Source organism: Pelecanus crispus, chromosome 1 (assembly GCF_030463565.1).
Source record: "Pelecanus crispus isolate bPelCri1 chromosome 1, bPelCri1.pri, whole genome shotgun sequence".
Taxonomy (NCBI): domain Eukaryota; kingdom Metazoa; phylum Chordata; class Aves; order Pelecaniformes; family Pelecanidae; genus Pelecanus; species Pelecanus crispus.
Genome location: NC_134643.1, coordinates 202757428 through 202773246, shown reverse-complemented (window position 1 = coordinate 202773246; position 15819 = coordinate 202757428). Strand labels below are relative to the sequence as shown.

General features: G+C 48.5%; 1 protein-coding gene across 1 annotated transcript in view; it reads right to left on the bottom strand.

Moving 5' to 3' along the window:
• UBL3 (ubiquitin like 3) overlaps positions 1–15493 on the bottom strand; it is a 93273-nt gene extending 77780 nt beyond the window's left edge. Inside the window, exon 1 of the mRNA XM_075720093.1 lies at positions 15293–15493. Coding sequence (XP_075576208.1) covers positions 15293–15493 — 201 coding nt within the window. The remainder of the gene's footprint in view (positions 1–15292) is intronic.
• Between the last annotated feature and the right edge of the window lie 326 nt (positions 15494–15819).

The following is a 15819-nucleotide window of genomic DNA, read 5'->3' as shown; positions in this document are numbered from 1 at the left end:
CAACTAGCTAAATAAATACTAGAAAAGAAGAAGTTTTGCTTGGTTTCCCTGGGCAGGGCGGTGAGAGTGGCGATGCCACCTGCTGGCGACAGAAAGCCCGGTCCCCTTCTGGCCTCCTGCCCAGCGCCCGGCTCCGCATCTGCCTCCGCACCAGCGCACCTTGTGCTGCACGGCCTTTGCTTTCACTATTATGATTTTTTAACACCGGGGTACGCAGACTCGGCACCGGCTGGGTGTCCCGGTGTCGGGCTGAGCGAACAGGATGCGCGGGTAGGAGCTGAAACGCAGCCGGCTGCTTCGCGTGTCATCCCGCTGGGAATGACTAACGCCTTGGGAAGCAGAGGTCCGTACATGTGCTGTCACAAGGTGTGAGAGGATATACTGTGTGGCTGGGTTTGGGCAGGAAAGGGGGGAATGCTGGGCAGGAGGAGGCTTTCTCTGCTCAGACAGCTCCACGGGCACTGTGGGGACCTGTCTCCAATTTCTCCCTCTGCCACAGGCTCTCTGTGTGCCCTTAACACATGGCTTTACGTCGGTAGCAGCTGAGTTCCCCATTGGTAATGCAAGAGCACACCAGGAATGATAGGAAGAGAAACTCAGAAGCAGACGCAGAAGCAGGGACTGGAAATCATGATCCTCCTGCCCCGCCGGCTCTGCTGCCCTCTCAGCAGCATAGTCAGGCTCCTCTTCTCCTCCCTCTTGTGTCTGGCTGTCTCAGCAGAGGGGAGCAACTTCAACAGCCACACAGTCCCTTCCAGGCTCACTTACACCTTAGAGGACGTGTCCAAGCAGTTGGGGAACGTGTTTGAGATGTAAACCCTCTTATTCCTGTGCAGCTGCACCAGTCCTGCTGAGAAGGAAGATGGGAAACGCAGCCATGCCAGAGCCCATCCTGTCCCACAGGCATGATGGGCACATCTTCTCCTCCAGACCCCTAAAGACCACAGGAACCATGAAACGTACCCTCTATCCACTAGATCATTTTGGCCAGGGGCAGTCAGTGCCAGCTAGGACTTCATCTGCATCTACCTGTGCATGACTTGCCCAAACACACACATGGTGTCACGGTCAGAGCTGGGACTGAACACACAACTGCCTGTTGCCTCATCTTGCCCTCAGAGGGCTTGGCTGCACCTCTCTCCCAAATGCCTTGGTCAGACAAAGTTGCTAAAAATGGCGGGGAGAGGTGGAAGAGGTGGGCATGGGGAGGCAAATACAGTGATTCTGGAATTAGGGAAGGTTTGACCCTATTCAGTTTGCAACGCACCTTAGCACCTACAGTTTTCCCAAAGACTGTGCGATGCACTGTGAGCTGTAGCTGGTGGGCGAGGCACACTCTGGCACAATAAACTTTTTTCAGCTTATTATTCAGAGCAAACAGTTCTGAAAGAAATATTAGGTGATAAAGCACATACAGAAAATCTCCTGTAACCAAGCTGCTGGCCCTCTGGCAAGACTGGGACTCTTGAGAGGGTTATAGAGGGGCCCCATCTATGGGGGATGCTGGAAAAATCCTGGCTCATTCTTCCAACCTTTTTGGAAGTAATCTTCAACTTGAAGGAGTGCTTTGGGCTGAACGCCACAGAGCTGAATGGGAGGGAGGAGAGGAGGGAGGGAGGGAGGGAGGGAGGGAAGGAGAGAAAAAGAGGGGCAGCAGAGCCAGGCTGCCATGGGGAGGGGACAGCCCCAGCCAGTGTCTTCAGTGCCACCATGCTCTCCTGCCCCTCCAAAGAGAGGGTCCCCTCAAGGCAGCCCCACCGGACTGCAGTACAGGACTGAGGGCCAGGTGCCTGAACCCTCAAAGCAGGGTAGTGGGTGTCCCTGCCCACCATCCTTCTATTTTTCACCAGGGTGCTGGGAGAGCTGATCATCCTGAGCTCCTGGAGCCCCAGGAGCTGAGTGCCTGGCTCTGCCCTTACCCGCACCCTCCCAGGACCAGGGTGGCCCAGGGGAAAGGGAAGAGAAAAGAGATGCTTCATGCCTGGACAAAGACTGGCTGATCTCAAGAGGAAGCATAAAAAATAGTTTCTGGTTTAAAATATCCTCAAACTATTTCTTACTGACCTTTCTCGTGGGTATGGCTTTGATTAATGACAACAGGCTTCTGCCCGGCAGCTGGAATAGCTGCTCAGAACAGTGAGAGGGAGTGTGTCCAAGTAGAGACAGCTTCTTCCATGGCCTCTGTGAAGGCAACTGCTTCAGCTTCCCGTGAAAAGTTGGTATCTCGACTGTGACTTTCTGCAAAGAACTGTGGTTGGGACTGGAGGGTGGTGACAGCCAGGCTGCCCCAGCACAGTATATGCAGCATTGGAGCTAGGAGGGCAGGTCACCGGCTCCGGAGACCGCTGTCAATATAGCTGGCTGTTAATTTTGATGGAAAGATACCCTGCATAAAGTCACAAGACAGAAAATATGGGTGGGTGGGGGGACATAAACGATTTAATCACTTGCATAACTCAGCTGAGGAAGCTGCAAAGAAGAACTTGCCATTCTTGGCCGTTTGCCCCAGGGCTGTGTGCAGCGGGGGAAAGAAGAAGCGAAAGGAAGAACCTCCCACGTGGGTACTGGAGGCAAGCATGGAGCTGCTAGAAGTCAAAGCTTAAGTCTGCAGTAACCAGGCCAAAACAGTACACAGTATGTAAAAGCCCCAAAGCAGCCCTGCCTAACTGTACATGCAACAGGAACATGCGGTGCCAAGGGGATCTGAGCTCATTGCCCAAGTTCCCCCCTAACTTGTGCTCCAACCCTGGGCAAGTCCCTTCACCGCTGTGCTCAGATTTCAAAACCACCAGGCTATCCCCATGCATTTGACATGGTGCCTAGGACTGCTGTAGTCCCACTAACAATAAACTGGTGGTGAGGTCTTTTGCAATGTCTGTCAGCCTTGACTGAGCAAGGCAAGTCCCTTAAAACCTCACTCTCCTTGAAATGTTTTGTTTTGTACAGCTCTTTCTGTCAAGTCATTGCAGCATCAGAGACCTGAAAAATCTGACTCTGGACTCAGGAGCTCCAGAAACAATCCCTCAAATCCTGATGACCTACTTCATTGTGTCTCGGAGGCCAGGCCATGTTTCTTTGCTAGAGGAAATTTAGCTGTTGAAAAAATCCAGAACTCAGTTTTCATTTAGTTCCCACTAATTTAATTCCTTGGTGTTTTATCAGTTACTCTCTCCTTCATCATCCTCCCCTTAGTTTGTCTAAATGAATATCTGAAAGGACTCTTACTCCCTTTTGATTAATGTTAGTTCCCTCTGCTTATTAGCTGCCCTCTTCTCTCTGTATATAATCACTCTGGATGCAAATAATGACTTTTACATCTTTTTTTTTTTAATGTGTTCAATCCCCGTTCAGGACCCTGACCGTGACTGAAGGAATGATCCTGCCTCCATCACTCCTGGGCTGTACAATACTTATTTGAGTGTACATGGACAAAAAATGTAATAGAGGTAGTTTGCCAGATGCAATGTTTTGTGTCGCTGCTGCTTCTGGGCTTTGTCCCCACTTGCTCCTCCTCATTAATGAGACCAGCATGACTTCCAGTGTCACAAACTGGCCAGCCCTGGCTGTGCTACATTATTTTCACCCATGGGACTCATTTCTGTCTTGGAGTAGAGATGTGACTGGAGTGCAGTTCCCAGGCCTAATCCTTCTATGTTTTTTCCCCTCCATGATAAGGAGATCAATTGATTTTATTGTCTGATGGATGTTGCAGGCATTATCAGCGTCCAGGATCTGGTTTCAGCCAGCAGCTTATCTTGGGGATCCCTGCGGGCTGCCAACCCCAGGACAATGGCTGGTTGTTCTGTGCCATAAGCAGACGTTGCTCTGCTCCACAATTCCCTCATTGCAGGGAGCACTGCGATAATGCACCAGCCCCTGCCCGGCAGTGACGACCATGTACCAGCAGCTCCAGGCTGAAGCTCACCAAAGGACTTTAGGCAAGTGCAGGTCAACCAGGGGATCAGGCCCAGCCAGCAAGGGTTCATGAAAGGCAGGTCCTGCTTGACCAACCTGATCTCCTTTTATGACCTGGTGACCCGCCTGGTAGATGATGGAAAGGCTGTGGATGTCATTTACCTGGACTTTAGCAAAGCTTTTGACACCATATCCCACAATATTCTCCTTGGGAAGCTGACAGCTCATGGCTTGGATGGGCGTAGTCTTCGCTGGGTAAAAAAGTGGTTGGGTGGCCGAGCCCAGAGAGTAGTGGTAAATGGAGTTAAGTCCAGTTGGCAGCCAGTCACGAGCGGTGTTCCCCAGGGCTCTGTTTTGGGGCCAGCCTTGTTTAATATCTTTATCGATGATCTCGATGAGGGGATTGAGGACTGGATGATCTTAAAGGTCTTTTCCAACCTAAACGATTCTATGATTCTATAAAGGGTTCCCAGCCTCCACGACTGCCTTGGGGAGCTCAGGGACTTCACAGGACATCACATTCTGATAGGGAGAGATCTTCTCTCTGCAGACTGAGTTGTTGTGGAGACAGGTTATAATTTTTTTTTTCTGATGCCAGCCAGCATTTACCTTAAATAGCTTTTCCTCCTCTCTCAGGCATTTGCAGAGGGCAGTGACAGCTCCTCTTGGCTCTTCTTTGGGTACACCACAAACTTCAAGTTTCTCCTTAGAACAGGCTCCATTTCCATGGTCAACTGGTTCACGCAGTACTGGTTCTTTGTGGGGCATTTTGCTTTTGTAGCTAACAACAGTGTTCCTGTCATGCTAGAGCACTGCCTGGATCTGTGTAGGCATACAGAGAGATGCCGTACAGTATCGCCTTCCTTGCTTGGTTTTCTCATGGGCAGGGACTTGTAATTCTGTAACTTGATCATTATTATTGGCACCTCAGGTGAGGTGCTGACAACCAGAGCCACTAACGTAAAATATTTATCTTTCCAGGACAAGCAAATAGATCCTTCCTCATTTCCGAAGTCTTTCTCTACACTTCTCCTAAAAATATGTGAAAATGGATTTTGTTGGCCTGACTTGTCTCCTCTTGGAAGTGTACCCAACAAATTGTTCTACATCATCTCCAGGATAAGCTCTGTTAAGTTATTTCAAATATTTATTTTGGTATAAATGCAGGCATGCTTATCTTTAGGTCTGGTGCCCTTTTCTCCCCCTGGTTTATTTCAATCTGCCTTGAATATTGTGATCATTTGGAGAAAGTGTTGAGGCACATCTTAGGTTTCTGGCAAGTCTCTTAAATCACTGTGTCCCTGATATGTTGCTGATGTCCCATGAGGAACCAGATCAGCCTTGGACTGAGGGAGGAGGTCTCTGGCACCTGCAACCCAGCCTGCTGGGAAGAAGCTATGGGACCAACAAAAACACTTGTTAACTTTAGCACTGGGTATGGCACGTCTGATGGAAATGCACTTCAACAACTTCATCTACTGAGAATGAGGCAAAATAACCTCCCTTTTGTACTACAGGGATTTTTTTTTTCTTTTTTTTTTTGATTACTAGGAAAAAAACATGATGGCAGGTGAGAAGTGTCTCAGGCTGAGTGTAAGAGCATTGGATGGAGATGGGAAAACCTGATTGTTTGAGAGAATTATCCCAGAATAGGCTCATGAAAAGAGAGGAAAGGGAGCTTAGAAAGAATCAGTGGCTGTGTTTTCTTTTCTTCTTTCCATTTTCTTTTTTTTTTTTTTACAGATAAGATCTGTGTCTCAACCCCAGTAACTAAACTCAGAGGGAATTGTGAGAGACCCTCTCCATACGTTTCACAGTGGGAGCTCTTGGGGGGGTTTCACTTAGTGCCAGGTGAGTCCAGCACCATCAGTGATCACTGGGCCCAGGGCAGGGAGTCTTCTGGGGGTGAAGGTAGAGTAGACAGAAATCCTTCCCAGGACATGCTTGGCAGGCCAGAGAAAGCAGCTTTGCTGTCATCTTTGCAGACCAAGATGTTTGTGGGGCTGTGGATCTGATGTTTGGGGACCCAAATTCAGTAAGGTAAGGAGACAGATTCTTACATTCAGCCAAAGTATCTGTTTCAGGACATTGTGGAGGGATGTGGGTTTGGTTTTGGAGTAATAGTCAAGAACAGGGTTTTGAGTAATTTTTCTGGAATAGCTGCATCTGTAAATTTTCATATTTGGGCAAGCCTTGCACTGCTATAAATCTGTATTACCCCATTGAGCAAAAGAGAATAAAACTAGATTTCCACTATAAATTTAATCAGGATGAGGGCCTGGCCTGATGATCAGTGTCTTTGCTCAATTCAACACACTTTAAGGGCACCAGATTTGGTGCTGAGCTCTTCCACAAAAGCTGGGCACCTTGACCCCACTCAACTTGAGCATCTGAAAATAGAGCAACCTCAGAAGGGATTCAATTCATGGAGCATCATTCCTCCTCTGTAAGCCCTCCCATGTCTGTCCACAGTCAGCACAGAAAAATGGACATGGGGAGAGTGTTGGCTCACCGACCAGGCACTGATCCTGGCTGCATGAGAAACCCAGATGTTTGGCTGAGGCTGAAGTCAGCTTTCACATGGTGCAAACTAAAGGAACCAAACCCCAACCCCAGAAGTCACGCTTGAAAATCATGACTGTGGATTTAAACCCAGGTGCCATTGCTGTGACCACCAGAGGCTCTATGGGAAGCATATGGACTATCAGACAACAGACATGAAACCTGAGGAAAAAGAAACATGATTAAAAACTGAACATTACTGGCCTTTTCTTACTTAAGTAGTCATGCTGATTACTCCAGCGTAGCACTGTTGGCCTGCTGTATTTTAACCAGAGAGTCCCATGAGCATGTTGCACTTAATGTGTATTAAACACCCCAGTCAGGAATGCAGGCAGCGTAGAAAGGAACACTCAAAGATGAAGTGCCTCTTAATGTGTTTTCCTGTTTAAACAAAACCATGTACTCGCTAAACACAGCTAAGGAAAGAGGCAACAGCCCTTGGCAAGCAAGCCTATCTGCAGTGCGCTCTCGGCGCGTGTTTACTCAGTGGGTTTGAAAAGTGTACTGAGTGTATTGACATTATAATGCCGTGTTCATCATGTGTTGTGCAAAGCAAGAGGAAGGGCTGGTGATCTAATCTCTGGCCCCAGAGTAACTCTAACCCAGGACGTCGTTAGTTCTTTGCAAATAGTTGGCGCTCAGAGGAACTGGATTAATTTCCAGGCAAATTTAGAATGAAATTAAATTCTGCCACCAAAGATCCAACCACAAAGCAAACCCAGGCAAAAGTACTCAGAGGGAGACAAGGACCTTGCATGACAGCTCGCAAGCCCTGCCTGTGTGCAGCAAGACATCGCTACCCAGGAGAGACGCTGTCATTGATACGCAGCCTCCAAAACAGCATCTGGATGTCAGCAGAGACATCTGCCCAAGGCAGGGCAGACACCCTACTCCCTCCCTTCCTGCATGGAGGCAAAACCTTATCCCCAGGCTTCAGAGTCCCATCCAGCACATTCACGTCATCCAGCTTTTGGGATAAATCTAGGTAAAGGCAGGATTACCAACCACCAGCATCCAGCCATTTCCTTCCCATCATGAAGTTGACATAAAATCCTGCTATTTGAAAAAAATCATGTACATGGCACTCTCTGTTTTGCTATTTGGTTACAGTGCACAATCTCACTCTTTTCCTGAAACCACGAAGCCAAAAGCTGGAGTGAAACTGAGATGCTCAGCTGGCCTCTGGGCAAGGGATCTGTGTGAAGGCACAGCAAAACTGAGAGCCAGCCCAGGCTCACCAAGAGGCACAGGGACCTTCTGAGCTCCAACACGTTGTGAAAACCTGCTTTTCTAATGAGCCAATGCAGAACGCCAAAATTCTTTAGATGCAGGTGGTTAAGGAGCCCTCCCCAGTCCTGCATCCCTCCACAGCGGTGTGCATGCCCTCCCTATGCTGCCCCGACACCTGGGCAGGAGCCTGGGGTGAGATCCCTGGGGAAGGGAGGGTGGTGGCTTTGCTCCTCAAAGGCAGAGAAAATGGGCAGTGGCTGCAGATGGAGCCAGCAAGGCCGTAAGGGAGAGCACGCACCCCGAGGACGGCACTGCGGTGTCCAAGCTGCACGGCCATGTGGCTGCTCTGCGCCTCCTCCATGCTAAGGGGGAATGAAGGTGCTTCACCTCCCCTGGGCATTGCTTCATGTCTCATGCTGGCCAGCCCCAGACGTTTGCCTGCTTGCCCCCAAAATCTTCATCCTGCTTGTAAACACTGAGGCTTTAAAACCACAACAGTTAGATATCTTTCACAAAAGCCTCATCTTCAGGACTTGGGGTTTCAAGCTTTCTTCCCCCACATCTAGGAGAGAAAGAAGAAGCTAGAATGAAAAGTTGTGATGCTGCTAAAGCTGCGTGACTGCAGCATCTCAGTCCTTAACAAAAGCTCCAGACGCTGGAGTTCAAGATGAAATAATTCAGATTGACAACATTGTATTAAAAGCACTAAATACATTTTCACTCTTATTATTCCATTACTCTCTGTGTGACAGTACTTGTGATGACAAATCCTGCTGCTTAGATAAGGAACTGGGCTTTGAAGCCAGGGCTTGAATTAGGTTTTGGTGTTTTTACCCTTGGAGGGAACTCCACCTGTTTGGTTTGCCTCTTCACACATTAAAAAGAAATATTCTCAAACCAGGAAAGCTCTGCTTTTCCCTCAGTTCTCTTTCAATTCCTGCTCGTTTTGGCTTAGTGCCTCTTTATGCTGTCCAAAGCATCACCTGCAATTCAAAGAACAGAAAAAGAGAAATCCATTCAATTAAAAAATGACATAAAATAAAAAGCTCTTTGGAGGGCAGATGTCAGAGCTGGGCAGTGTTCTCACCGTCTGGCTCTTAGGAGTTTGTTAACCTTAAGGATTATTAACAGAAAATTCATTTCCTGTTCTTACATAGATTTCATCTGCAATTTGTTGAGGTTTGGGGTTTTTTTTTCTGTTCTGAAAATGTTTTCTCTTGTCTCTGTATGCTGAGAAAATTCCCATTATATCTCTCAAGAAAATGTAATATCTCTATTAAAAGATAAGCCATGGTGCTTATGGAGTTCCCCACCATGCACCAGGGTGGAGGGACCCCTTCTCTGGATGCTGCTCTCCATCCAGCATGAAGACTCATGGCTGCTCTGGAGCACATAATTTTTCCTAAATCTGGTAAAACATCTATTTGAAGGATCAGTATGCATACGGGCATTTCTCCAAAGCTGCCTCCTTCAGCACAGAGCAAATTAAATTCAGTGTCAGCCCCAGGTCTGCTTCCCTCAGGGCCCTTTGAAAACCCCAGCCTTTATGTCATGCCTCAGACTTGCAGTGGTTTACTGTAAAACTTAACAAGTTTAATTTGGTTGGTTTTCTTTTCTTCCCCAGACTTAACTTGTCTCAGAGCACACAGTCTTCACCATATCCCAAAAGAGTGAAAATGTGGCAATATAATATGTACACACACAACACCCTTAAGTTGTTCTTCCATAAGGTCTCCTAAAAATTGTGGACATTTAGGAAAGGGAGGTAGGGAAAGTTTCATCATGAGTTGGCCTGGTAGAGATTTCAGTGGGATTTGAGCAGGGGGTGGTGGATAATAAAAGTTGAGGTGTGGGATCATGGTTTTGGTGGCGTTAGGGTAACCATTGAGAGGTGGGGGAACAGCGACCTGCACATCTCGAGCTAAAAAGGTGAGCATCATCCGGTGAGCAAAGGGGAGCAAAAGGACGTAAACCCTGGGCACTGACATGGCCACCGCAGCAGAGGTGGGAGCGGGCAGGGGCTCGGGGACGAGCATCGCCTCACACTGAGCTTGTGGCTTGATTTGTAATACGGTGCGTGCGAAGTTTATGAATATCATTCCAGGGAGGATCTGTCTGAAGTGCCATAGCAAGCAATTTCCCTAATTAGGGGAAGTTCATTTAAACATGGAGATGTGCCAGAGCTAATCTCTGCGTCCGGTTACCACTCTGCCTGGGAAATGCCGATGTCTCTGGGCTTGAATGCTGATGCAAACTCAGGAGCCATCTGTTGCAGGCCCACACCAGCCGGACACGGAGGGTTGGAGAGGAGGGGAGAAGGTGCGAGGAGCAGGGTAACACTTTCCCCTCCTTTGGCTCTGAGCACACGGATACTGATATGGAAACACCCACCCACTTCCCCTGAAAAATGAAAATATAAGGGGGGGCTGAGCAGTTTTCCTGGCTCTGAACCACCATTGAAATGAGGGAAATGTAGGGCTGCAGCATCGCTCCAGCTCCTCATGCTGGAGGAGGATGTGGCAGAATTGAACCAGTCTCCTGTGTGCTGGGCAAGGAGGAGGAGGTCTGGGGCCGAAGGGAGAGGTGGGCACCTTACCACCAAGGGCCTTTTCCAGCTGAAACACCTGACCTCTGATGGAAATACTGAATCCATTCAGGATGCTGTTGTGGTTTAGCCCCTGTCAGCAACAAGCACCACACAGCCGCTCACTCACCCTCCCCCCGCCAGTGGGGTGGGGAGAGAATTGGAAGGGCAAAAAAGTAAGAAAACCTGTGGGTTGAGATAAGAACAGTTTAATAATTGAAATAAAATAGTAATAATAATAATAGTAATAAAAATTGTAATGAAAAGGAGAACAATGAGAGAGAGAGAAACAAAACCCAGGAAAAAAACCCCAACAGCTCGCCACCCAACTGCCAATGCCCAGCCCGTCTCCAAGCAGCGGTCACTGCCCCCCAGCCAACTCCCCCCAGTTTATATACTGAGCATGACGCCATATGGTATGGAATAGCCCTTTGGCCGGTTTGGATCAACTATCTTGGCTGTGCCCTCTCCCAGCTTCTTGTGCACCTGGCAGAGCATGGGAAGCTGAAAAGTCCTCGAACAGCGTAAGCACTACTTAGCAACAACTAAACCATCAGCGTGTTATCAGCATTCTTCTCCTACTAAATCCAAAACACAGCACTATGCCAGCTACTAGGAAGAAAATTAACTCTATCCCAGCCAGAACCAGGAAAGGTGCTGAGAAAAATGCTGGTTAGTAGTGGAAGAAAGGAGCTGAGGTGAGGGGCTGATGAAGAACCTTTAATTTCAGATGGCTGAAAGGCCTCCCAGAGAAAGCCCAAGATGCAGTACAGAGGAAGCCAGAAACAATTACAGAGACAAGGGCTGCAGGTAAAGGTGGGAGATACCACCAGCTCTCAGATATTGCAGCCACAGAACTCTCTGCTCTTACAGATCAATAAAAAAGATGCAGAGAAAAAGAAAAGAATAGAGGAAAAAAACCACGTTCCCTGGTGAATACTTCCTGAAACATCAGCCCTTGGCTGTATTACCCGACACCAGCCCTCTCTGAACTTGCTCCCCTTTCCATTCTCTTCCATAGTCAGTAGCTGTTGACCCAAGCTTCATTTTCTGTTATTTCATGTTATTTTCACTGCAATAGCGTGAGGCAGCAGGATTGCCACTGTGCTGTGCACTGAGGGGCAGCCTGTGAGCAGCGGACATTAGGGATCATGGTGGCAAAGAGGCTGAGTGACCCCATTTCACAGACAGTGACCACAGTTCGTGTGCAGACAAAAAGTCTGGAAAAGGACAAGAAGCTGACACTGGGCTTCCCCATGATGACCCTTTTGCATTTTTTCTCCCCCAGCCAGGGCAAACCTTTATTTTCTCTCTTCTCCCACATCAGCATTGCTCCTAGTAGGAGTCTTTAAATACCTTAAAGCTTTTAAAAGCCTTTGCACTTCAACTTTGGATTTGAGATCTATGTAAGTATGTATATATATAAATATGTGTGGGTGTAGGCACGTACCTTAAGAAACTCCTAAACTAAAAGGCCTGTCAAGATTACGTGCTGAGTAAGCATTTCCCTCCATTGCCCCCAGCACGGTCTCCTCCCCGGGGGCTGATCCTGCACCCGGCATGGTGACGCACTGCGCCTTGTACAGGCTGCTGACCACCTGGGCTCAGCCCAGGACTGATGGCACATTACCACTGTGCAAACCTTGCAGCTAGGGCAGGGTCTCCACCAGGTTGTTACAGAGACACTAGTGTCTGCTTGGTGCTTGAGGGAAAAATAGCAACCACGCGGTTACAAGACTGCACGAGCAAAGTGAGCCCCAGCTCAGGGCCAAGGAGGACACGAGGGATCTCTGTGTGGCCTGGAGCAGCCAGTTGCAGCAGGAAGCTGCAACATCCACTGCCTCACCGATCCACCAGCTCTGGGACTCTTCAACACCTCACCCCCAGGCATGACATGTCTTGCCCTGCTGCAGCTAGGCTAAGGGAAACCCTCACCCTGAAAGTGCTGGCCCTACGTTGTGGGCACAGACACCCTCTGTGGCTTTACCAAGGGCAAATCATGCCTGACTAATCTAGTGGCCTTCTACGACAGAGAGACTGTATCAGTGGTCAAGGGAAGAGCTACAGATGTCATCGACCTAGACTCTGTAAGACCTTTGATACAGTCCCACACAACGTTCTTGCAGCTAAATTGAAGAGATGTGGGTTTGATGGATGGGCTGTTAGAAGGATAAAGAACTGGTTGGAGAGCCATGTCCAAAGAGTTGTAGTCAACGGCTGAACGTCCAAATGGAAACCAGTAGCGAGCGGTGTCCTTCAGGCATCTGTATTGGGACTGGTACTTTTTAATATCTTCATCAATGACACAGACAGTGGGATCGAGTGCACCCTCAGCAAGTTTGCGGATGAGACCAAGCTGAGTGGTGCAGTTGACATGCTAGAGGGAAGAGATGACATCCAGAGGGACCTGGACAAGTTTGAGGATTGGTCCCATGTGAACCTCATGAAGTTCAACAAGGCCCAGTGCAAGGTCCTGCACCTGGATCAGGGCAACCCCTGGTATCAATGCAGGCTGGGGGATGAAGGGATTGAGAGCAGCCCTGCAGAGAAGGACTTGGGGGCACTGGTGGACAAAAACTGGACATGAGCTGGCAATGTGCACTCGCAGCCAAGAAAGTCAACCGTATCCTGGGCTGCATCAAAAGAAGCTTGGCCAGCAGGTCCAGGTAGGTGATTCTGCCCCTCTACTCTGCTCTGGTGAGACCTCACCTGGAGTACTGCATCCAGCTCTGGGGTCCCCAGTGCAAGAAATACATGGACCTATTCAAGCAGGTCCAGAGGAGGGCCACAAAAACGGTCAGAGGGATGGAACACCTTCTTCTTACGAAAACAGGCTGAGAGAGTTGGGGTTGTTCAGCCTGAATAAGAGAAGGCTCCAGGGAGATCTTATTGCAGCCTTTCAGTACTTAAAGGGGCTTATAAGAAAGACGTAGAGAAACTTTTTACCAGGGACAGGATGAGAGGTAACGGGTTTAAACTGAAAGAGGGTACATTTAGATTGGACCTAAAGAAGAAATTCTTATGTGGGCTGCCTCTAAAATTTATACCTTAATATTGTGAGATTGGTTTATAAAAGAGCTCCATTTCAGATTCCCGTTTTCATCTCTTCTTGCAGGGTGGTGAGACGCTGGGACAGGTTGCCCAGAGAAGCCGTGGATGCACACACCTGCCAAGAGCGAGGGCTGTGGCACAAGGACATGGACAGGCTCTCCCATGCCACGGAGAGGCATCGCCACAGCACTGGGGAGCCTGAGCCGTGCCGCACACCCAGGGCTGCTTTGGCCCCTACAGGCTCGGAAAGTGGCTCCTGCTTTTAGCTTTTTTGGGGAATTTTGCTAATTTTATGGACTGTCAAGACTGACGTTTCTCTGACCATTTGTCAGAAGCGCCACAGCAAAAATAGTACCATTAAAAATGGATCATACATGTGACTCGAAACTTAGAGCCATTATGTGGGCTGCTGCTAAAATTTATACCTTAATATTGTGAGATGAATTTGTAACGGAGCTCCATTTCAGATTCCCATTTTCATCTCTTCATGCAGCCAGCGCTGAATGATTACAAGTGCTTTTCTGACAGGCTCTTTGTTTACACCCTCTCTCACTCATCCCTAAAAATTACCAAGTGAGTTTTCCAATATCTCATTAGTCACCTAAGAATACAATTCACACTGAAATTAATTATTTTCAGTTTAAGGAAGATCTGTGGCACATGGCAATTAAAGCTTGATTAAAAATCCTTTATTTCACAAGAAACACTTTATCTAATAATATTTATTAACAATCTTTAACCATCACCCAAAAAATGCTTTTTATCAGCTGGCCACGCTCAGCATAATCAGGGTCAGGTCACACACACGCACAATATGAATGGCAGAGGGCCATAGCCTATGCACTCAGGACTTTCCAAAGGCTCTGCACACACACCCAGCAAAAATCAGAGGTTTTTATTCCCAAAGACCTGCTCACCCATATATGTCATGCTTCCACACCCCCCAGAGAGGGAGGACCATCTGTCAGCTCCCTTGGTGAGCAGGCAGGGAAAGCCAGGCAGCGAGAGCCCTTCGTCCTGCACCAGTGCCCATCTCCTGCCTTGGGCTGTACTCACCTTGGAAGCCCTGTGACTCCTTCAGCACCTGCATTTGACTATTCTTACATTTGACTGTTTCTAAATTATTAACGTGCCTAGCACCTGGTGCTGTGGCTTTGTCTGAAGCTTTTTCCTTTGATCTTCATTGCCTTTGAAACTCTGCCTGGACACGCAGGCAATCCATGCTGCTTTTCCTGCAAACCACCACCCCGCAGGATGATATTTCTCTCGCTGAAACCAGTGCAAAAGGTCCTATAAACCCTCTGAAACTCAGGCCACAAACCGATGCGTTGTTTTAATGTTTGGGTGGGTTTTTTTTAAGAGCCTGGCTGGCTGCCTATATCTCACAAGGTGTGGAGCATCTCCTTAAGTCACCAGCAGCAAGTGAGAGCATCGGCACATCCTCAGAGGCCCACAGCATCTCACAGGATTAGATCCATCTGTTGCTGCTGTACGTTTATACCCTTCAAGTGCCATGGAAGAAAGCTCAAGCATCATCACTGCAGACATTTCGGTGTATTGCAAAAATGACCATACTGTGCCAGATCAGCAGCTGGGTTGCCCGGAAAGGTGTCTGGGAAGCAATGTCTCCTACTGGAGGAGTGTCAGAAAAAGGATGTGCCAGAGCAATCTTACCCGTGGTGTGTACTTGAACCTTCCAACCCAAAGCCATTTAAAGATACTGTGAGGCTGGGGTTTGAACCCAGGCTTTGGCATGCAGGACAGACTGATCATCACTCCCCACCTTGACCTTAAATTCTGGAACATGTCAAAGAACAAAACACAGGTGCAGGAAAGCGTCAGCTATGACTCTTAGCAAATCAAGTGGACCGGCTGATTACCTGTTGATGAGCAATTTAATTTGAGCTCAATTATACGCTCTGGAAGTCTGGCTCTCAGGGAGGTAATTACCCGAATTTCCGCCCTCTGATGGGGCCCAGCACACTGGGTGTACGTGATACGGGTACGAGCTCTTTTGCCCATGAGCATCCCAGCAGCTGGCAGCCACCGGGCTGGCCGGCGCAGCGGGCTGTCACGACGGAAGCCCTGACTGCTGCGCAGGGAGGAAGACAGCCCAGGCTGCAGAGCACGAGGAGGAGCCACGCTGCTCATCGTCTTACGCCACAGCGCTTTTGAAACACCAACTAATAGGGGCTATCTTACGAATGCTTTTAATTCAGAAAAAAACTAGTTTTCAGCCATGGGCTGAATTTCAAGGGTGATGCTGATTGATTTGAGGGGAAGCCAGGAGATGGCCAGGGAACCAACGCCCCCTGACATTAACACGAGCTGGCTGGGCCCCCGGCTGTTGCAATTATATTTACTGGAGACTTTATCTTCCATGTCCGGTTTATATTTAGGCCTGGTTGTGCAAGGCTTTCCCATGCTGCTGGGCATGTACTCATTTCCTCTGACATTAATGGGAGCACTCACATGAG